This window comes from Sceloporus occidentalis, unplaced genomic scaffold (genome assembly GCF_023333645.1).
Source record: "Sceloporus occidentalis isolate IW3139 unplaced genomic scaffold, rSceOcc1.0.p SCAF_8, whole genome shotgun sequence".
NCBI lineage: Eukaryota > Metazoa > Chordata > Lepidosauria > Squamata > Phrynosomatidae > Sceloporus > Sceloporus occidentalis.
Window position 1 is genome coordinate 38,266,673 of NW_028316988.1, and position 23,010 is coordinate 38,289,682.

At 40.3% G+C, this 23,010-nt stretch overlaps 3 protein-coding genes across 3 annotated transcripts; 2 read left to right on the forward strand and 1 right to left on the reverse strand.

Moving 5' to 3' along the window:
* Window positions 1-59: 59 nt before the first annotated feature.
* Window positions 60-11,493, forward strand: TMEM185A (transmembrane protein 185A). The gene is made up of 7 exons (XM_089536324.1): window positions 60-277; window positions 6,423-6,599; window positions 7,495-7,702; window positions 8,103-8,186; window positions 8,760-8,936; window positions 9,698-9,821; window positions 9,996-11,493. Exons 1-7 carry the CDS (start codon window positions 240-242, stop codon window positions 10,238-10,240), a joined length of 1,053 nt encoding a protein of 350 aa, XP_089392450.1. The 5' UTR covers window positions 60-239; the 3' UTR covers window positions 10,241-11,493.
* A 98-nt stretch (window positions 11,494-11,591) lies between these two features.
* On the forward strand, window positions 11,592-16,671 carry LOC149308700 (heat shock transcription factor, Y-linked-like). Its single transcript, XM_089536323.1, has 2 exons — window positions 11,592-13,434; window positions 14,718-16,671. The coding sequence occupies exons 1-2, from the start codon at window positions 12,871-12,873 to the stop codon at window positions 15,495-15,497; spliced, it is 1,344 nt and encodes a 447-aa protein (XP_089392449.1). The 5' UTR covers window positions 11,592-12,870; the 3' UTR covers window positions 15,498-16,671.
* Window positions 16,672-17,797: 1,126 nt separating this feature from the next.
* Window positions 17,798-22,402, reverse strand: LOC149308701 (protein EOLA1-like). Its single transcript, XM_089536325.1, has 3 exons — window positions 22,349-22,402; window positions 20,981-21,264; window positions 17,798-19,901 (listed from the first exon to the last, which is right to left on the reverse strand). The coding sequence occupies exons 2-3, from the start codon at window positions 21,231-21,233 to the stop codon at window positions 19,678-19,680; spliced, it is 477 nt and encodes a 158-aa protein (XP_089392451.1). The 5' UTR covers window positions 21,234-21,264; window positions 22,349-22,402; the 3' UTR covers window positions 17,798-19,677.
* Window positions 22,403-23,010: the final 608 nt, after the last annotated feature.

Consider the following 23,010-nt stretch of genomic DNA (forward strand, 5'->3'; position numbering starts at 1 on the left):
GGCGCAGGCGCGGCGGCGGCGGCGGCGGCGACGACGCAAGGCGCATGCGTGGAGGAAGACGGCGAAGAAAGGGAAGAAGAAGGAGCCCAGGGAAGAGAAGTCTTCTTCAGGGAAGGTTGTGCGCACGCGCATTCGAGGCTTGGCGCACGCGCAGTGCGGCCCGTGAGGGGACGCGGCGGACGGTTGAGAGGGGCTGCGATGAGGCCTCTCTGAGAAGACGAAGGAGGAGAAGCAGCGCCATGAACCTGAGGGGCTTGTTTCAAGATTTCAATCCCAGGTGAGGAAGAGGAGGAGGAGGAGGGAGAGGGAGAGGGAGAGGGAGAGGCCTCGGATGGGACTCTCTGCCTCGCCTTACAAGGCTGGGGAGCGCTGGGGCCTGGAGAAGCCGTTGGACTACAACTCCCATCGTCCCCCCGACCACCTGGAATGAAGGGGCTGACGGGAGTTGTAGTCCAAGAACATGTGGGAAGGGTTTGTCTCACAACCATAATAATGATGGACACAAGTCGTGGCTCTCCAGACAGCCTGAGGTCCCATCATCCCCTGGCATGGGTTGGGTAGGCCAGGGCTGATGGGTGTTGCAGTCCTTCACCCTCAACACCCATGTCATTCCTGATATCTGTGTGTGTGTGCACATCCTTCTGTCATGGCAGGTTGAGAGCCTGAATAAAAAGAGGCTTAGATGCCTCCCAGAATGATGCCAAGTGGGTCTGGAAGCAGCAGGTCTTCCTTGTTTGTTGTTGTCTGCAAAGATGCATCATCTCTGAACCTAGAAGTGCCTTGTGATTTTGGTGAGAAACAACTGTTGATGGATCTGTTTGTCATTTGTTGCGCTGTGTCTGTTAGTTCTGAACCATTTAGATCAAAAGGATTGTACATGTTCTGCCATGAAAACTGCAGTTTGTAAACACAAGGGCAAGAAGATGGCAGGAAACAACCATTGGGGCGAGGAACCTGTGGCTTCCCAGTGATACCTGGCTGCCTTTCCCTTCATCCCCTGCCATTTACAGCGTTTGGGATGATAGGAGTTGGCATCAGGAATATTGGGGCTGGGAGTTCCCACCTGATTTTCTACAAGAGAGTGAGGATTTCAACAACCGCGTTGGTCACACAACTTCATTAATAGCATTATTCTCCTTAGTGATGAAATCAATGTCTTTCAGAAATCAAAGAATGACATTGGGCACCCTTGTCTTCTGATAAGGAGGAAGAGGCTTCTTCCCTGCTTCTCTCGAAGGGGAAAACCTTTGAGTTGGCTTCCTCTGACTTGGAAGATTTTCTCTTTGCTCTTCGGAAGGTTTTTGTAAACGCTTGCTTGTTTATACCAACTTACACATAGTACTACTTGGAGCATGGATGAATGACATGTGCCCCTCTAGGTGTTGTCGATCTCTAAATCTCATCAGCCCTGATCAATAGAGCCAGTGGGAAAGTGCTAGGAGTTGCAGCTCAGTAACATTTCTCAGGTCCACGTTTCTTCCCATCTTTGGTTTATGATGATGTGGCTAGTCTGTTTGGCTTTTCAGCCTTATGGTTTTAGGCATTATTCTTATTATTGTTGTGTATCTATGTGCCTTCAAGTTGCCTGTCGACTTATGTTGACCTCATGAATTTCAGAGGACTTTCTAAGGCAAGGAAGACTCAGAAGTAGTTTTGCCGGTTCCTTCTTCTGAAACATAGCCTACAGCACCTGCTATTTGTTGATGCTCTCCCTGCATTAGGAGCATCTTAACGCTGTTGGCTAATTCGCTGTGTGCTACTTCAGTTTTAAGAGTTTTAAGGGCCTTATAAAATAACGTTCGGTGGTTTCTAAGTGTTATCTTTTAGTACCAAGCGTACACAGCCAAATGACCTTTCTGTTAGAGCAAAACGTGACAAGAATAAGTCCTCAGTCTGTTGGTACAATAGTTCTCTACAGGCTTTTTGCTTCCAAAACGGTTGGTATGTTTCTTTGCTTGCTAGCCTTCTAAAAAATATTGTCCTAAGAAGAGGAGTTCTGAAATGCAGTTTAAAAGTTATTTCTGCTGCTTGTTTGAATCCTTGCTTGTTTAGTGTCAGAGATATATTTTGGACTTCCATAAATATCTAAGAAAGCAAAGCACTTACCTTTGCTATTATTATTGAATGTTATTTCTACACATCAAATGAGTTGGTTTTCTTCCTATCGGCTTTCTTTTCACTGTCCATTTCTCACATCCATAAATGGCGATACAGTGACTTGGATTGTCCTCACTTTAGTGTTTAGAGTTATGTCTTTACACTTCATGATCTTGTCCACTTCCTTTGAATGTTATTTCCCTGCGTCCTCAGATACGTTGGGGAAGCAGAGGAGCATACTGGTACAGCTGTGGCTAAACATATGTATTTCATTGCCGGTATGGAATAAGGGAATCTTGCTATGCTTGGTGCCTGTAGTGAACTTACTCAACTTGCAGGCTTGTACAAGCATAAGTACAGGGGGCCCTTGGTCTCCACGGGGGTTTGGTACCAGGATCCCCTGTGGATACGTAAATCCATGGGTGCTCAAGTCCCAATAAATACAGTTGCATAGTAAAAAGGTGTCTCTTATGTAAAATGGCTAACACCAGGCTTGCTTTTGGGAATTTATATTTTTAAGGATATTCTCTAGCCGTGGATGGTTGAATCCATGGATATGGAGGACCCACTGTAGTTCCATAGCAGACAAGATTGCTTTGGGACATGCCATAAATTGTTGTCTTAAACGTGGCCTTGCTAAAACTAGTTTCCATCTACTTTTGTTCCTCTTCAGCATGATGACACAAGTGAGTAACTGTTCTGGTTTGTTGCCTGTCCACCCTCTTGCATAAGTGTAGCCTCCCAGGCGTGCTTGCTGTGACATTGACATAAAGGCAAAGATGAGTGGTGATGTTGTTTGCCCCCATTTTATGCTTGTCCCCCTATTATTACAGTTGCAGCTTTTGAGAGGATAAAGCCATAGCTGACGGCGCTGACTTCCTAACTCATAATCTTCCTTCCTTTGATTGTGTTGACTGAATGGTGACAGTTTGAAGGCAGCTGCTTCAGCGTTAGTCAGCATCCTAGCAGGAGGCTGCTGGGAAAAAGCTTCTGTGTTCTTTATTATTATTATTATTATTATTATTAATAATAATAATAAATAAAATTTATTTATATCTCCCGCTTCTCCCTTCGGATGGAAGCGGGATTACAGCAGTAAAAACAACTTAAAATACATACATAATTCAAAAACATCAATCAAAGAAATAAAAATAAAAGAGAAAAGGAGAAAGTTGTTACAGTGTTGCTCAGTTGTAAGGATCAAGTTATATATTCAGATGTACAAATCAGATTAGAGGAGATCAGTTGGATAGGCCACCGGAAGAGATCGTCTTCAGTGCCTTTTTGAAGGCTTCCAAGGAAGTGATAAATTGTTCCAAAGTCTAGGGGCCATCACAGAAAATGTTTTACAAGAGGTAGTTTTCAACCTGGTTTTGAGGTGTTCCAATATTTTTGTGCCAGATGTTCTGAGAGTGTGGGGCGTATTATGTAGGGAGAGGCATTCCCTTAAGTAACTCAGGCCCAGGCCATGTAAGGCTTTATAGGTAATAAACGACACTTTGTATTGCGCCTGGAAGCTAATTGGCAGCCAATGTAGAGAGTTCAACACTGGTGTAATGTGCTCTGATCTCGGTGTCTTGGTGATCAGTCTGGCTGCAGCATTCTAAATCAGTTGGAGCTTCCAAACTTGGTACAAAGGTAGCCCCATGTAGAGCGCATTACAGAAATCTAAACGAGAGGTTACCAGTGCATGTACTACTGTTTCAAGGTCCCCCTGAGCCAGGTAGGGATGCAGTTGGTGTATCAGCCATAGCTGATACCATGCACTCCTGGCTATCGCCTCCACCTGAGATGTCAACTGTAGAGACGAGTCCAGGAGTACTCCCAAACTGCGGACTTCATTCTTCAGGGGGAGTGTGACCCCATCAATGAGCTTGCTTTGACTGAGAAATGTGCAAAAGCTGTGTTAAACCCTATTCAGAATTACCTGACATTTTTTACTCATATGTGCAAGTTTTTGATTTGCCACTCCAGCATTTTTTTAAGGATCATGGCAACAAATCAAAGTAAAGCTGTAGAACCCAAAAGTTTTATTTTTATACCGCCCTTCTTCAAATCAGGGCGGTGCACACCAGAGTTAACAATACAATACATCAAAGCAAATGCAATATACAAAAAACCATATCATAATAAAAACCTAGACATATTAAAAACATTACAACCTCGTGCCAGTCTAATGCTGGCAGAGGGAAAGGGGGGAGGTGAGTGCACATTCTGGGGGGAAATATTCAGGGGTAAGCTTGCTTGAATAAATAGGTTTTCAGCCCCTTCTTAATGCTCTGGTATATAATGGAACAGTTGTTGAGTAAGATGCCCTCTTCAGACAAACTATAGTATAGTTGAGATTAACCGCAGCATCTCGAAACAAAATGGAAACAAAGGTCCAAAACACACTGCAGAAATTAATGGTTCTAGAGATAAGGGTTAATAATAAATATTTATTTATATCCGGCCTCTTCCGCTTTGAAGATCAGGGCGGGTAACAGCAAAGTTAATGCAATATACAACAATAAAAACAACAAACCCCACAAGACCCCGACCCAACCCTCCCTCCCAACAATAAAATTAAACAGTAAAAGATGGTTAAAAAGTACATAACAATACATCAAAATTAAAAAACAAACCGCAAATAAGAAAAATAATAAAAGGAGGGGGATTCAAGTGGTTCTGGACATTATCAATCGGGGAAGGCCTGCCGGAAGAGAAAGGTTTTTGTCGCCTTTTTAAAAGCCTCGAGTGAGGATAATTGGTGATCTCTTCCTGCAGGTCATTCCAGGTTTTTGGAGCGGTGACAGAGAAGGACCTCCGGGAATTTCACCGCCAGTCTGGTCTTTCTAGATTGTAAGAGGTTTTTCCTGGAGGATCGGAGTGTATGGGAAGGATTGTATGGGAGGAGGCATTCCTTCAAGTAGGCTGGACCCAGGCCATGTAGGGCTTTATAGGTGATAACCAACACCTTCTACTGTGCCCGGAAGCCAAGGTTCAAAGCACACTGCAGAAATAATCCAGTTTGAAACCGCTTCGACTTTCCTGGCTCAGTGTTAGGGAATTCTGGGAATTGTAGTTTACTATGGCTCCAGAGCTCTCTGACAGAGAAGGCTAAATGTCTCACAAAACTATAATTCCCAGAATTCCATAGCATCAAGCTGGGGCAGTTAAAGCAGCCTCAAACCGGATTGTTTCTGCAGTGTATTTTGGACCAAAAACTTCCAGGCTCATTCTTTTGTGAATGCTGGAGGGGAAACTCAGGAGCAAACAACCACAACAGGAGACTGCCTCAAAACATCAAATGTTTTATCTGTGACACATAAAATTTTTTGGACTGTTCAGATCTCGTTGGATTATTCTGAACTATACATGTGTCATTACAACTCTGAAAGTTGAGAGCTGTTTATACTGTATGCTTGTGGTACAGTTAAATAATAACTAACATTAGGCACAACTGTTCCATTACTACATACAAGACCATCCCTTTCAGTTCAACAATTTATCATTTCTTTTCTTTCCATTGTTTTCTAAGAGTAGTTCATGGCAGCCCTATGAGGTAACTTGGGATAAGAGATTGGGATTGGCAAAGAAGAATTCAGTCTGGGTCTCCCTGTACCTAGTTGAACCCTTTCCCAGCAGAGAAGGGGGCCGAGCATCCTGATGTTGGGTAGCTCCGCCTGCAAAAACTTATTTTTGTTAACAAGTTTCCCAGTCTGTTTCCAATTCATCTTTCTATTTCTAGATGGGTAAGTTGATATTTACAGATGAAGCATTTTTCTTTATAGAACTTCTTGCAGTTGAAGCAATACATTATGATAAAAAGTTAAATATACAGGTTGAGTATCCCTTACCCAAAAGGCTTGGGACCAAAAGCGTTCTGGATTTTATATTTTCCAGGTGGGTGGGTGGAATATTTGCATATAATAAGGTATCTTAGAGATGGGACCCAAGTCTAAACATGAAATTCATTTATGTTTCATATACACCTTATAGCCATAGCCTGAAGGTAATTTTATCCATAATATTTTTAATAATTTTGTGCATCAAAGTTTGTGGACACTGACCCATCAGAAAGCAAGGGTGCCACTACCTCAGCCACCAGTCTGGATAATTTTGGAGTATTTTGGGATAAGGGATGTTCAACCTGTATTAAGTATATCTCAAGAGACATAGGTTCCACATGTTTCCTGTAATTAATAGCCATTGCTAGACAGTATCCATAACTTTGCAGTAACTTTTTTTCTGAAGTCTGAATCCTGTGTGTTTCTTCCAGAATATACATTTTGGAAATCAACATGTCTTAAAATGTGTTTTTTTTTCCTCCTCTTTTCAAACAGCAAATTTCTTATCTATGCCTGCCTGCTGCTGTTCTCGGTTTTGCTTTCCCTGCGTTTGGATGACAAGATTCAGTGGAGCTACTGGGCTGTGTTTGCTCCAATATGGCTATGGAAGTTAATGGTCATTGTAGGTGCCTCAGTAGGAACTGGAGTGTGGGCACGGAACCCACAGTATCGGTAAGAGTAATATGGTGGTTTTTCCCCCCTGTAAGTCTTTGAAATAAGCAATTCTATACTATGTTGTGGAGTAAGTACAGTCGGCCCACTACATTTGCAGCTTTGACTTTTGCAGCTTTGATTATTGATGGATTTGATTAATATGTATTCTCTTGGAATTTCTAGGTCCTCCAGCATGACTCTATTGTCAGCGTCTGCCAAAATCTATCCTGGAAGACCTAGAGATTCCTAGACTTCTCTCGGCATTTGTAGGTCCTCCAATGCAATTTCACGGTCAACTTCTGGCAGATCTTGACCATAGAATTGCTGTGGAGGACCTAGATATTCCTAGAGAATTGTTCTCTCAGGTAAAAAAAATAGTGGTTTTTTTATTTGCAGTTTTCCCACTTTCATGGGGGTCCATGCCCCTAACCCCAGTGATTGTGGTATGTCTATTGTACTTGTGTAGTTACAGTTTCAGTGCAAACCGAGTTTCCTTGCTATATAGCTTTCCAGGAGGCTACAGGAAGATGGTAGTACTTGAATCAGTGAATCACTGAAGGCATAAACCAGTTAGTGTCAAGAGTCCAGCCAGTGGTCTGTCCTCTCCAGCACTGTCTAACAACAGCTCTATGGGGTTTCATGCCAGAGATTTTCTAGTCGTACCACTAGGAATACCAGGATTGAAGCTGGGGCTTTGTGCATGCAAAGCCTGTGCTTAGCCATGGGGAATGGCATTTAAGCAGTCACTAGGGACAATTTGTTGTTTGTATTGACTCCATAATTATAGCATACAAGAGAGATTTAGTTGTTAGAGATATGAGACACAGTGAAGAGACCAGGCTAAACAATTGTGTGTGGATGAAATGATAGTGAACTAACAGAATGAACTGTATGCTTTTTGGGTCCTCTTTAGAGCAGAAGGCGAAACATGTGTGGAGTTCAAAGCCATGTTAATTGCAGTTGGCATCCATTTGCTACTGCTAATGTTTGAAGTGCTCGTCTGTGATGGAATTGAAAGAGGAACCCGCTTCTGGCTTCTGGTCTTCATGCCATTGTTCTTTGTGTCACCAGTGTCTGTTGCAGCTTGTGTGTGGGGCTTTCGGCATGACAGATCTCTGGAGGTGAGACTTTCTTTATGCATTTGGGTGTTCGCCCATATAAAGGCAACTGGAGATACTGGATAATTGCTCAAGTTTATAAACAGAACTTAAACACTGTAGTATACCTTTTCAGAATAATTTTTAATAAAGCTATTTTGTGGTAGATGTGCAAATACTATGTCTGTTTCTGTAAAGTTACAGATAAGTGAGAAAATATTATCTGAAGACTCTTTTTGATGTTGATGTTGTATTGATTTCTTAATTTGTGCTGTTGCACTTATATTTCTTGTCAAATGCTGTATGAACAGCAAAATACTGTTTTCTTGGAATAGTATATCAAGGTATAAGATGCTTACTTGGTGATCTGTCAGTTGTAGCAAAATTCATTTGAATCTGATACACCTGTTATTTTATTCCTTAGCTGGAAATCCTGTGCTCTGTGAATATTCTCCAGTTCATATTCATTGCTCTCCGTCTGGATGAAATTATCAAGTGGCCATGGCTTGTATGTAAACTGTGTTTATGTTGTTTTCAGAGCTGTGAGTTGTTTATGTAGGTACTGTAGCAGAAGTTTTCTTGATACAGGGGAACATAAAAATGTGTAACCTACCTTCATTCAGAATCATTCATGTTCTCATTAGATTATACTATGTAGTTCTTAAATTTAAGGGTTTGCCATAATCTCTATAGAGCTAATGGCTTGTTCAAAATCAGTTTACCTGATTTTCCTCTTTTTAGCACCACTCCCAGTGGATGAGTGTATAGAGAAACTCCTAAACAAGTTTTTAAAATATAAGAGAACAAACACATATCACTTAAACAAAACATTTTCTTTTAAAAAAATAGAGCTGCTAATGCAAAACTACCAAATTAGGTAAATAGGGAAGTACCATGTTATCTTCGAAATGTCTCAAGATTTGTTTGAGACAAGAGTCTTGATAGAGATAGAATCAGTTTTCATTTGTAAAGACAAATGTCTGATAATGATGTTGGTTTGTTGGATGGGAATGGTTGAAGTTGAGCAACTTCTTGAAGTAATATATGGCTTAACTTTTCCCCCCTCCTGTTCTGTTTCCAGGTTGTCTGTGTCCCTTTGTGGATCCTCATGTCTTTTTTGTGTTTGGTTGTACTCTATTACATCGTCTGGTCGGTCCTGTTCTTGCGTTCAATGGATGTGATTGCTGAACAGAGGAGAACACACATAACCATGGCCATCAGTTGGATGACAATTGTGGTTCCATTGCTCACCTTTGAAGTAAGCAAGAACTCTACTTACATTGTGAGAATAGGATATTGATGAGCTATCCCTTTCTTAGACTTGTGTTTTTTTAAAGGCTATCACAGTGATATAGCTACTGCTCTTGCAAGTAAAACCATAACAAGAAAATGGGCTGAGTGTATATTGCATTTTGCAAAATGCCTATTTTATCTATTTATTTTGACTTCAAGGGCTTTGTTGATACTTTTGATATTTTCACCACAACTAAGCTTCCTAAATTATAAATGCAAGACACATTTGGATGCAGATGCTTATTTTGCATAATCTCTTCCACTTTTGCTAGTCACAGAGAGCTATGCAGGGCGCTGAAGCCTTGCCCTTGATGCCTGAAGATCCTGTTCTTCCTTTAGGCTCTAGAGATCTCAGCATGTATTTCCTGTACTTTAAAACTATATTTGCAGGAGCAAATTGGAGAAACGTTCAAGATGTCAGCATAAAGACATTGCCCAGTTTGAAAGATAACTTCTGTTTTCAGGGAAGCCATTTAAACCTACAACCTAAAGAAGTCCTTAGTCCCATGAACTCAGTAGCTATCAGATTATCTGTAGAAACAGGTTTCAGGCAGTTTGGGGAAACTCTAGGTTTGTAGTCATGAAGTATGATGCTGAGGTTTATGGATCTGAAAAATATTTTCAGCCCTTGGTTATATTTCTGCATAGCAGATTTAAATAATATCTGTTCAAGACTCCTGACAAGACAGGTTATATGAAATTGATGTTATCCTGTTGTCTTACTAGATCCTGCTTGTGCACAGACTTGATGGACACAACACATTCTCATATATACCTATATTTGTCCCTCTTTGGCTTTCACTGATAACCTTAATGGCAACAACATTTGGACAGAAAGGGGGAAATCATTGTAAGTATACAATGGAAAAGCCATATCCCTCTTTTTTTGTATGGAAATAGTGGGGGGGGGGGTTTCTGTTATTTTGATAACAGAAAGAATAGTACTGCTGTTGTTGGGCACCTTTGTCGCAAATTGAAACTATCAATAACCACCCCTTCTTTTCTTTTAAAAAAATTTGTGCAGGGTGGTTTGGGATTCGTAAGGACTTCTGTCAATTCCTACTTGAAATTTTCCCCTTCCTGAGAGAGTATGGCAACATTTCTTATGATCTACATCATGAAGATAATGAGGAAACAGAAGAAACCCCTGTCCCAGAACCTCCCAAAATAGCTCCAATGTTTCGAAAAAAGACTGGTGTAGTTATTACCCAGAGTCCTGGAAAATACGTTATACCACCTCCTAAACTAAACATTGATATGCCAGATTAAACTCAGAAGCAACATGGCACCTAGCCAGGATGACTGTTGCCCTTTAAACCACAACTTGGAACCAGTGGCCAACATGTTTTTATCTCATGCCTTTGTTTTAAATCATTTATGAATAGAGATTTGTGCCTCAGTGGCTTTTAATGTAGATACAATGGAGATAATGGCATTATCTTTGGGAGTTTCCTTATATTTGCATACAAAATACCATGACAGTAAAATCAGTAACAATGTAACATCTGTGGCAAGATTATAGGTGGAAAGCATCTTATCAGATTTCTGTTTAGGGAACATAATTCACCTGTATGTTCAGTTGGGTGCATTGAAGCTGTAGAGAGTTCATTAGTAACAGTGTCAGGTTTTCCCAAAGTATCATTGGCATATGAAATAGTACCTTTATTTTCATGCTTGTCCACAGCTGCGTGTGGGCAAAACCTACTGGAATCAGTGGCCTTTATGCACATGTCACTGTGGACTGGATTTCAGCCACAAAGTGTAAAGAGAAGTGAAAAGGAGGGCTTTTATTTGTAGATCTTCCTGACTTGGTTGAATTAACGCTTGCCTGTATAGTATTTATATGAACCTTTGGCAATGTAATATATTTTTAAGAATCTGTACAGTATAAATATGTAAAAGTATTTTTAAAGTGCTGTATGAAATGCATAATCTATTGTGGATGACATATTTTGTGTTAATCTGTACACTTGGCTTCCATTTATGTTGGAGTACCATAGCCATGTGATGTTACATCTGCATGCTTGCCTTTTCATTTCCCCACGGAACTAGGAACACCATTTTTGCAAACATGTCCTCAGGTAGGACTTGAAAAGCTCCTTGTCTGTTAATGGATCAAATTACCTTGATAAAGGTATGTAAATTATTGTGTAAATAACCACAATCTTTGTACTGTCAGGAGGGGAGGAAGGGAACTGTTTTCCACTTTTGTTAAAATATTACTCCTAGGTAATATCTGTTTCTCATTCTCCCACTTTGGCTGTTCAATAAAAAGTGTCCTCCCATGATTCTTGCTGAACACTTCAGTTCATAGTCCTGGAAATGTTTACCAATGATAGTATTTGTCTGGGGGGGGGGATATATAAAATTAATGTTACTGTAGCATATTTTGCTTGTTAGAATATCTGTGTTTGGCAGAAAAATAATGACACCTTGCTAGTGTGCAAATTCTCTGTATTCTTTCTTGGGATATACTGTAAATGATGACAGTTACAAAATCTGAATAAAATACTATTATCATGCTTGGATTCAAAGAATCATGAGTGTGCATGCACAGACAGGAGGTGATGGTCTTTGAGCTCTTGGGCATCCACATCATATTGGGGCAGCAATACTAGACTGAGAAGATGAATGACAAAAACAGGTTGTACCATTTCAACTCTGAGCCTTACAAAATGGTCTTTTAAAATCTAGAAATTTGTATAATTTACCTGTTTTCTTTAAAATAGTAACTTGTGATATTAGCTTACGGTCTGCTACTTCTCTGTTATGTGGCTCCATGGTATCCACTGTGGTTTGATTCCAGCCTCTCAGCCCCATGGATACCAAAATATGTGGATGCTCAAGTGCCATTAAATACAATGGCATAGGGAAATGGTGTTTCTTATTTAAAATAACCAAGCTTTGCTTTTTGGGAATTGATATCTTTTGGGAGTATTTTCAAGCCAAGGATGGTTGAATCCATGGCTGTGGAGGGCCAATTGCATGTGCAGTATTCTGACAAAATATTTTTTGTGTGCCTTGAAATAATTTCTGACTCATGGCAGTCTTGTCACAAGATTTGCTCAGAGCGGTGTTGCCATTTCTTTCCTCTGAGGCTGAGGGAGTGTGACCCAAAGTGACCTGATGGGTTTCCATAGCTGAGCAGGAATAGACCCTGGTCTCCTGAAATCCTGAATACAGCACTCAAACCACTTTGCAACACTGCCTCATTCTTTGTCTCACACACACCCTAAACTGTTGATTGCTTTGACAAAGTAAATGAGGCTGTACATGTACTGTACATTAACACAGGGCAACACATTAAAGGAGTCAGTCCACATGATGTACCTCATCTATCTGTTGTAAGGGAGCCATGAATGATGGGGGAAAGGGGAAGGTGGGGTTCTGCAAAGGTGCAGTGGGAGATGAGCCTAGGAGAAACCTGCTTCTGAATGCACTGCAGGGCAATCGTTCTGAACAATGTGTATTAAATTTAGCATTAATTTAATATGTTGGCTTGGACTTGTGTTCTAGCATTCATGGACTATATAAAATAAGACCAGCTTTATGCAAGTTGTAGAAGAACCCCTTTTTTCTTAAGAAATAAAATTGATACTATGATAAATTTCCTCATGTCCCCTTTCATTTCATGTGCAATTAACAGGAGCAGTTTAATACAAAATGCTTTACCCTCATTTCTCTTATTCAAGGAAGATGCAGTCAATTATGTTCACAATTTTGTCCTATCATTATGATTTCATTTGCTAGGAAACCAGAGTTCATTTTGTGATGTCACACCTGCACAAGTTAGGTCTCATTGTGATGTTCTAGAACTCTTTATTGAAGCTCCCTACAAGCTGGCATTATTTTAATAGGCCTGCTGCTGCCTTATTGATATGGTTTGACTACTAGCATAAATGGCTACGGCTGAAAATAATTACCTAAATGAAAAGGGAGACCTGGACACGGACCTTCCTTCTGCAGAAGGTCAACACCTTTCAGCTGAAGATGAAATTATTCATTCCACAATCTCAATTTCATCCACTCCACTGCATGATAAAACAGCAGCTGGTGACTCAGCCTTAAGGTCTATGATAGAAGAAAATGCCTTTCAAGCTTTGAGTGATGGGCCCTGGCCAAAAAGACCGCGACTTGCTCTCTGTGATGATGATTCCCTTGAAGATAATGATTTTCTCTCTCTTACTTTCCCCAAAAAACTCTGGAAAATTGTTGAAAGTGACCAATTTAAATCACTGTGGTGGGATGAGGACGGAAACTGTGTAGTGATCGACGAGGAACTTTTTAAAAAAGAAGTCCTGGAAAGGAAAGGACCTTTGCGTATTTTTGAAACGGACTGCATGAAAAGTTTCATTCGTCAGCTCAATCTTTATGGCTTTAGCAAAATGAGGCAGAATTTTCAAAGGTCTGCCTCCCTTGTTGAATTTTTAGCAGAAGAAAAAGCTGCTTATGCATTTAGCAAGGTAAGATCTTGGCATGGCCGTAAGGATAGCTGGAAGTAATAGATCCCTTGCGCCTTTGACACCGCAGTGCAAGTTCAGGCGTTCTCTGAAAAATGTAATGCAGAATGGAAATGTACCAAGAGAACAATCTCTTCAAGGACAGAAGAGAAAATTAAAAGTTTTTTAGCTGTGAGAAGTGACAGAAGATACCCCATACACTAACACTATTTAAATTAATCAAACTAGTAATGAATTTTTCTTGCCCAAAGCTCCAGCCGTCTTCAACAAAGCTGGACTTGTAATTGCAAATAAAAAGGCTAATCTCATTTCAGATCATTTTTTTTTGTAGAATAGGCTTTTCAAATCCACCAAAAACCAGGGTAATCAGAAAACAGTAATTCATTCGGGATACTAATCCCAGGAAAATAGTTACAACATTTCAGAATGTTTATAAAAACAGAGGTAAACATCCTTTAGTTTCACAAATGTATTCCAATGAAAATGCACTGATTTAGTTGCAAACAAATGTTTTATTTGTTATAGCAACCAGTTACTGTATATTTAGGCAGGAAATACATGAATTTAAGTTAAAGTTTGTTACAAGCAATTACTTAAATCACATATTTTACTTGATTCAACCCATGCTAATTTTTTGGAAGGAATTGTCACTAATTGAACTGTAAACTTAATTGCACAATGTTACCTGCAGTTCGATTTAGATAAATTTTAGGATACTCAGTCAGCGAAATGATCTCTTCCCTGACATCTAGTGACATTCTTCCTAAGCTGAAAACAAGTCTTGCTTCTTAGCATCACTGATCTCACCCCTAAAACTAGTTCTTGGGTAGCTTCACCCACTTTGTTCTCTAGGCCGGTACAAATGGAGCCACTATCATTTAGGAAGGATCCCAGCTTGTAAAATCTAAATTATGGTTTATGCAGAGTTCTTCAAAACTGCACCAGCTCAAACCACCTCTGAAAAAAATGTCCCTTCAGCAATATTGGTTAACTGGTAATTAAACCAGTTAACTACAATATTTGTAGTTAACTACAAATTTTGTTAACTACAATATTAATAAATGTACCCCCAACTCTTCGTTCTTTTGAAGCAAAATCTGTGCTGGTTTCTATGAATTCCCGCTAGTGTAAGAATAGAAAGATGGATAGATGTAAAGCAGAACCCCTATTTCTAGGGCAACCAATATAAATAAGGCTAAAAGTGTAGAGAACAAATATTTAGATTACATTGCTTTTGTCCTTGGAGGCTTAAATTAATTACATCTCTTCTTCTCTCTTTATCCTAGTTACAGTTTTATCATAACCCAAATTTTAAGAGAGGTTGTCCTCATCTCCTTGCAAGGTGCAAGAGAAGAGTTGGGATCAAAAACACACCGCCCATTGCTTTCTCATTAGATGAAGACTTCCGGGAAAGTTGCTTGAAAAGCAGATCAAGAAGCCCAGAAGGTCAAACCATTCCTGGACCTGCTTCTAGGGAGAATGGCCTCCTTACAGCCTCCCCAAAGGAGAAAATGCACAAATCTGGACTCCGAAAACCTGCCATGACCAAAAGCCTTGCTGGCGCTGCAGTCCGGCTGAGAAGTGGCTATTCTGCTTCATCTCCAACTCCTCTGAGTGCTTCTGAGCAGACGGCACCTGAGGACAGTGACACCCAAAAAAGCCAACTGGCGCCTTTCCATTTACCTCAGCATACCAGCCATGCTCGAGTTGACACACATGAAATAGACTCAACCACCACCACATCTGCTACCTCTTTGTATCATGTCATACCTCCTGTACCCAACACTCCCTTTGCACCTGTGATGGGGCTGCCAGCCTTCCCAACAATGTACCCAGACTTATCAGCCATGCAGGCTCACTGGGCTAGCTTGCTCCCCTTTTGTAACCCATGGTTCTCTATGCCAATGATTGCAGCAGCTTCTGCTATTTCCATGTCGAGATCGTCTCATCACCATCGAACTCCTACATACCACCACTGCCCTAACTGCAATTGTACTTCAAACGGCACGTCTGCTTCCAAAGTAGTTGGACCCAAAACAACAGAATACACCGGGTACCATCGATGAAGCAAGTGGCAGACTGGAAAACACCCGCCATCTTTAAAACTGGGAAATTCATCATGACATAGACTGAAGAATAAATTTCTTACTTCCCTTTCTTACTGTCTTGTTTACCTAGGTTAGTGTTGGTATTTCTTTGATATGGATAGATTAGTAGTAACTTGTTTTCTTCGATTTGTGAAAAGAGATCTGAGGAAGCTGGAAAGGGTGGCAGGAAGCCTGAAGGATAGCCACTGGTTATCAGCTTTTTTGAAGATAAAAAGTATACATCCCACATAAAAAATATTTTTAGTTTGTGTTTAGTACCGAAGACATTTTCTAAAGCAGGTTGTAGCCAGAAGTTTTAAATTAGTTGGACTGGACAGTCCATGTGAAATATGTATACTTCGTATGTGTCAAGATAGAACAAGGAAAGAAAATGGGTGGCTCAGATGGCTTGGAGAACCATCTTAATACTCTAGGAGTGTAGAAGTATTACTGTAGCTTCAAAAATGTTTTATGTAGGCTTAGCTTGGAAAAAGGCAGAATTTAATTCACATACTGTGTGTCCAGACTGCAGAATTAAACCAGTTTGACACCACTTTAACAGCCATGACTATCCTACATAATCCTGACCTCTCCAACATACTAGGCTGAATACCTCACCAAATTACAAATCCCAGGATTATGTAGGCTAGTCATGGCAGTTAATATGGTGTCAAACTGCATTGGTCTTACATTGTGGATACACCCATTCTCTATTTACATGTGTTATTTGATCCTGTTGTCACAGTTAAGTGTTTTGTTTTGTTAGAACAGCAATCTGCATGTTAGCTGCTGACCTGCTATACTCCAAGCAATTCAGGTTACTTGCTTAACAAAATAAGATGACCAGTTCCCAGCACGTACTACATTAGTCCAGAATATCTACCATAACACTAACAGAGCATAGGAGCAGGCAGTAGATGAGGGTGTCTGTGGAAAGAGAATTTCTTTTGCCTCATAAGCTAATTATTATTGACAATTTCCAAAAAGAACTAGCAACACAGAGGAGCCTGACTATTTAACCTTGTGAAATACTTTTTTTGACTATAATAATGTTAAAGCTTTCATTTATTCCTACATTTATAATCATCATCATTTTATGACTAGACTTAGTTACACTTAGGAAAGACCTTAGAAATCAGTGGGAAACATTAATCATGATTAAACATAAACCATATTCATGACACTGAGTTGCTTTTTCAACTCAATGTATCAGGTTAATTTTTTAATGAAATGACTTGCCATGCTTAAGGGCTCTTGGTATCTTGAGATCAAAGAAAAGATGCTCAAAATATAAGGCTTGGTTTAGTTTGCTTTACCTATCATTTGTTTTTATGTGCAATGTGTTTAAAACCTGCACTCTTATCTGTTTTGTTGGTGCAAGACAAATTAATACCATCAAGCAAATTGTATAACAAGAATAATCCCTCCAATGATTTTTCTCTTCTTAATTCTAACCTGGCAAGTACTTCATGTGGTTGAGAAATTGACTGTGACACTTTACATAACTCAAAATACAATCCATTTTTATTCAAGGCAAAGCTAGCGCATTCTCTGACAAGTACTTGTTTCCATAAAGTGACCTATCATTTCATCTGAGAAACTATTTTGGCATCATTCATCTAGTTCTTGCACCACAAAGTGATGCAATTATGACATAACCATTATTATTGTGTAGTCATTGTGAGGTCTAAAATGCATTTACAAAATATCGCATATTTCATATCAGGTCCCCCTGCTTCCATTATACATGTTTGCGTGTGGAGAAATAACAAATGTTTAAAAATAAAAATCAGTGTTTTTAAATTAATCTACTTTTGGCCATCTGACATTTAGTTATTCCTTTTCATTGTGGAAGCTTACTGGATACTGACTTATATCAATTAGAGTGATGAGAAATAATTATGTACTAATACTGATAGAACCACCAATATATTTGTCACATTGTAAGCAAAACAGCTGCTATGTTAAACCTTGATGCAAGGGGGGGGAAGCTTTTAAGCTATCTAGAATAACACAATGAGAACCGAAGGATAGGCAGCATCGAAAGGTTACTTTTTTAGACCACAATTCCCATTATCCGCCAGCCAGCATCTCACAGTTATGGGAATTGCATTCTGGAAAATAATGTTTCCAAGTTCTGATCTGAAAAGGCTTTGGCTTCAATCCAAATGTTAATTGTATTGTGCTTTTATAATGTACGTTGTCTTGGATCCCATGGTGGGAGAAAGATGGGAGACTAGAGTGGACCACTGAATCAAAGAAAATTAAGTGACTTGCCAAGTTACCATTGATTAAACAGGTCTATTCTAATTGGGACTAACAATTGGACTTAGGCATCTGGCTTGTTACTGTTGTGTGCCTTTAAGTCATACTTATAGTGACCCTATGGTGGGGGTTTCTGGGGCTGAGAGAGTGTGACTTGCCCAAAGTCATCCAGTGGGTTTCCATGGCCAAGCAAGGAATCAAACCATGACCTCCATTCATAGTTCAACACCCAAACCACACCACTAATTCATGCAGTTCAACTGGTTTGGGAGTCACGGTGTGCCAGTTCTTCAGATATACGGTGGAATATAAATATTTTACTAAAATAAATGTTAGGCTTCATAGGAATATTGGGGGAAGCTTTAAAATTGTGCAACTCAAATAATTTTAACTATTTGCCAAGTCTAAAACTCCCTCAGTACTGCCAAATGTTAATTTCCTGTCCTATGTTTTTGCATAAAATGAATATGTGCATATTAAAAACACATTAAATGGCCCAAAGAACTGTCTTCATAATCTAAACCAAAGTGGACATTCTCCTAATAGGCATGTTCAAATCTCTGTAGCGTTTTAAGAAACTCGGTTCAGAAAAACAGTATTATATAGCTGTATTTCCCCAGATTTGGCATTTGTGGATGGACAGGAGTGCTATGAGATGCAAAAGGTTGGAAGGGACACTATAAATAGTAGTAAGGTGATTGGAGTGGGACAGAAAGCAAGTATCGTGATGGCAAGAGAGAAGGAAACTCCATGGCTGAGTACTTAATAAGGATGAGACAAGCATAGGACTGGGTACATTCTGGAAAGTGCCATGCAAATTTATGGCACTATACAAATAAACATTAATTATAATGATCATAATAATAATAATAATACATTCAAGCACAAAATCAAGACTGATTGAAGGAATTCCTAAGATTCTACAAAAGGGTGTCTACAACTGCAAATAAGGGTGTGCAGCATTATGATAAGAATGACTATGAGTAAACCTGCTTTTGTCACTGGGTCTGCATCTGCACTGCAGGATTAATGCAGTTTGACACCACTTTAACTGCCATGGCTCCATGCTATGGAATCTTGGGATTTGTAGTTGTAGCACCAGAGCTCTCTGGGGAAGCTAAATTCACAAAAATACAAATCCCGCGGCAGTTAAAATGGTCAAATGGCATCATTTCTGTACTACGGGTGCAGCCTAAGTCTAAAAGGATGAACCTGAATAGGTATTGCCTTATTCTTGACAAATGCTCCAGCATAATTGACAGGAATTCAAAAGGTGCAGCTTTCCCAGTGCTGCACCACAAACACCAGAGAAAGCAGCAGCTAACGTCTTCATTTCTCCTTGTCCCTTAACCTTTAAAGAACTAAGGGTTTTGTCATGGGAAAAACATGGGCAGAGCCTATCCACAAAGCTGCTGTCCACTGAGTCTGACTCCAGGCCCTTTAACACCGTGATTTATTTTTAGTTTGCAAAATATACACATTTCTATAGGATAGTAATGGCTCTAGACCTGCATGTAGCCATTTGTTACTGGACCAAATTACTAGTGAAAACAACGTGCCTAGAATGGAGACTTTGGGGAGGAGATTGAGACTGAGTATTTATCAGTTTTTTACATAAACAATTATTAATGTATCACTTTACAAGTTAATGTACAATGTCCAATTATCCAAAAGCCTTAAAAGATACACACATTACTAGCAGCTCTAGTCATTACATTACTACCTGTATTATACAGTGATCCCACCCAAATGCAGAATAGCTGTGCTCCACTCTTTGTAACACTGATCTTTGGGTCCAGCTGGGAAAGGCAGCAACAATAAGTTTTTCCAGCTGAAAACTAGCCTCTTTTTGACTCGGAAAACACAGGACCAAGGAAGCACAAAGATGACAACTTCAAGAGGTTTCCATGGAAGGAATCAGTTCTTCTGGGATGTCTACCTGCCAGACATCTTTGTGCCCTCGGGCAGGAATGGGCTCCAATAGCCAGCTGGCATTTGAAATAACAGTTAAGTATTTCTGTTCAAGGCCAGAGAGTATGGCTTTATTTTCCAGTATGGACATGTCTTCAGGAGGTAAGTTTGTAGGACACTGCGATGTCTCTCCAATGTCAATTAATCCTGAATTAAAAAGAAACAATACTTTAATGTTCTTCCTGGAGGCAAAAGGTTTGTCTAGTACTGATTTATTTGCATTTGAAATATTTGCACGGTGACTTTCAAAATGTAATAAAATCATAACAAATTATTGGTAGCAACGTTATGTGTTAAAAATAGTAAGATTGAGTTTTAAAAGGACCAAGAAGATAACTATGTGGGCCTCCCAGAAAGAGATTTACACAAACAAGGCACCACAACTGAAAAACTATTTACTTTCATGAGGGGAAAAAACAATCCAAGTTAGTATCAAATATGGCTATCGGATAAGAATGGGATTTTTTCCCTTCCTTAATGTGGCAGTGAACCAAGTTATAAGCAAGTCTTGCTGCTTTGGGGATAAAAGTAAAAACTAGGCAATTGAACAACCAGTCCCAAATTGAGATGATTTGCAGTAAATGTGAAAAGGTGAATCTGGGAATCGCTGCAGAAAATGTATTATTTAATCATTAGGTAGATTATGAGGTGTACATTATTCCTGGTATCTCCAATATTAAACAGGGTCGGTTTTTTGTTAGTGTTGGAAAATTGAAAGCTGAGCTAACTTGAATATTAGGCATTTGTGTCTCTCACAGACCCTTTCTTTCTACTCATGACTACAACCCTTAATACTAGTTGCTCTGTCCTACCAAATTTTAGCATTTTGTGACCCTTCTGCCTCTACCACATACATTTCTTTCTTTTTCTAATTCTATGGAGGATATATATTTCTCCTCAGATACTTCCAGTGTCCAGAGGAAATATTCCCTAAGACACAGGAAGGCAAATGTTGAACTGCAGCTTCCATCATCCTGAAACTCTCTTCCTTTGCCACTGACCATGCTGGCTAGGGCTGATAGGAGTTGAAGTCCATCATCTGGAGGATCCTATGTTCTGTTTACCAGCTCAAATGAATATGAGAAACTGCTTTAAGTTATGGGGGGGGGGGGGGGGGAGGGTATGTGTGCATACATATACACACATCTGCATGAGCATTTCATGTTCTCTTGGCCAAAGACCCAAACACAAAGCTTATTTAACAAACCTGTGCCAGCATCACTTACCTGCAATAACACCTCTGCCAAACCTTTCACCGCTATCTAATAGTGCTTCAATTTGACTCTGTGTCATGCCAAGTCTCTTTGCCAGGATGTCTTTCCAGGTGTCATCGTCCCAGTCTTTGATGGCAATGTGGACAGCAAGGGTGCAGGCCTTGTACTCAGCCAACAACGGCCGCCAACGGGTCTCTATGGTTTTGATTTTGTTTAAAACCAACCCCGCATAGGGCTGTCTGAAGGAAAGACAGGCGTACTTCATTCTTGCTCGGCATCACCGTCTCTTTTGTTACCTTTAACATCCAAACAGAATAAAACAAGAACTAAGAACAGCTTTCTCTCCCAGTATGTGTTCAGATCATGTTTAATGTGCTGTCGGAAACTGTATCAGAGCAATTCTCAACCGCCATGTGATTTTATTCCCCCCGCAGAGTATCTCCAATGACAGCCATTCCAGTATACTTGACTTGTCAAATAAATCTGTTGATGTTTTAATCGCTGAGAATGAGAATTCTGAAAAGGGGGAAAAACCCTTTCTAATGAAGACGTCCCTTAGAACTAAGTAGGATTTTGAAGAAAGAATAAATGCTAGTAGGTCTTTGCCATCTTCTCTCCTTGCCATGTTTTTGTGCCTTTAATGGCAACTTGACACATAGAAACGTAGAAGCTTTGGTAGTTTTGTGTGGGTTTTTTGGGCAATGTGGCCACGCTCGAGAAAACGTTATTCCTGATGTATTCAGAGAATACTGGCAAGGAAGAAAGGGGGTATATAGGTATGTATGTATGTGTGTATACACACACACACACACACACATGCATATATACATACATACATACATACAAATACTGTGTGACCCTTGTGAAGTGGTCCAAGGTCCAAAACTCACTGCAGAAATAATCCACTTTGAGACCGCTTTAACCGCCCTGGCTAACTGCTAGGGAATCCTGGGATTTGTAGTTTTGTGAGACATTTACTCTTCTCTATCACAGTGAGCTCTGGTGCCCCCATAAACTACAATTCCCAGGACTTTCCCTAGCACTGAGCCATGGCAGTTAAAGCAGTCTCAAACTGGATTATTTCTGCAGTGTGGTTTTATGTGGACAATTTAGGATTGGGGGGGGCGGGGGGGAGTGCTTTTTGAATTTCCAAAATTCCTGATAAGGGGGGACTCAATGAGGCTGGATTTCAGCTCCTTAGTGGTTTAAATTCCAACTCCCAGAATTCCATAGCCTTGAGCCAGAAAAAGAGTTAAAGCGGTGCCAAACCGGGTTATGTGTCTCTGCTATAGATGCATCCAACAACAGCAATGGCAAACCTTCTCAGGTTGCCCATTTCAGCCTCCCTCCCAAAGGCCCACCGCCAACGCCAGGCCTTACAATGAAAGCCAGGGCCTCCCCGCCGCCATTTCCTCCTCCTCCTCCTTGGGCTCCTCCTCTTCCCTTAAAAGGGCTCCAGAAGCCCTGGCTTGCTTTCTCCCTGGCTCCGCCTTGGCTGGAGTCTGTTTGTTATCATGGCTGATAACGTTGGTTCAAAGCACACTGCAGAAATGCAATTCACTTTTGAGACTGCTTTAACTGCCTTGGCTCAGTGCTAGGGAATCCTGGGAATTGTAGTTCATTATAGCACCTTCGCTCTCTAGTCCTAAACACACTGAAGAAATGATCTACTTTGAGACTGCTTTAACTGCCTTGGCTCAGTGCTAGGGAATCCTGGGAATTGTAGTTCCTTTTAGCACCAGAGCCCCCTGCAGAAATAGTCCAGTCTGAGACCGCTTTAACTTCCCTGACTCAATGCTAGGAAATTCTGGAGACTAGTTTTGTGAGACATTGAGCCTTCTCTGTCAGAGAGCTCTGGCACCACAATAAACCACAATTCCCAGGATTCCCTAGCACTGAGCCAGGACAGTTAAAGTGGTCTCAAACTGGGTTATTTCTCCAGTGTGTTTTGGACCTCTGACTGCTTCTGCACTGGAATTATAGTTTACTGTGGCACCAGAGCTCTCTGGCCCTAAACACACTGAAAAAATAATCCAGTTTAG

Bases quoted from the DNA above. Each gene is read 5' to 3' on its own strand.
- TMEM185A (XM_089536324.1), top strand. From the start codon at position 240: ATGAACCTGAGGGGCTTGTTTCAAGATTTCAATCCCAG. The intron at 278-6,422 runs GTGAGGAAGAGG...CTTTTCAAACAG, and splicing joins TTTCAAGATTTCAATCCCAG to CAAATTTCTTATCTATGCCT. The intron at 9,822-9,995 runs GTAAGTATACAA...AAATTTGTGCAG, and splicing joins ACAGAAAGGGGGAAATCATT to GGTGGTTTGGGATTCGTAAG.
- LOC149308700 (XM_089536323.1), top strand. From the start codon at position 12,871: ATGGCTACGGCTGAAAATAATTACCTAAATGAAAAGGGAGACCTGGAC. The intron at 13,435-14,717 runs GTAAGATCTTGG...TCTTTATCCTAG, and splicing joins CTGCTTATGCATTTAGCAAG to TTACAGTTTTATCATAACCC.
- LOC149308701 (XM_089536325.1), bottom strand. From the start codon at position 21,233: ATGAAGTACGCCTGTCTTTCCTTCAGACAGCCCTATGCGGGGTTGGTT. The intron at 19,902-20,980 runs GTAAGTGATGCT...TTTTTAATTCAG, and splicing joins TGGCAGAGGTGTTATTGCAG to GATTAATTGACATTGGAGAG.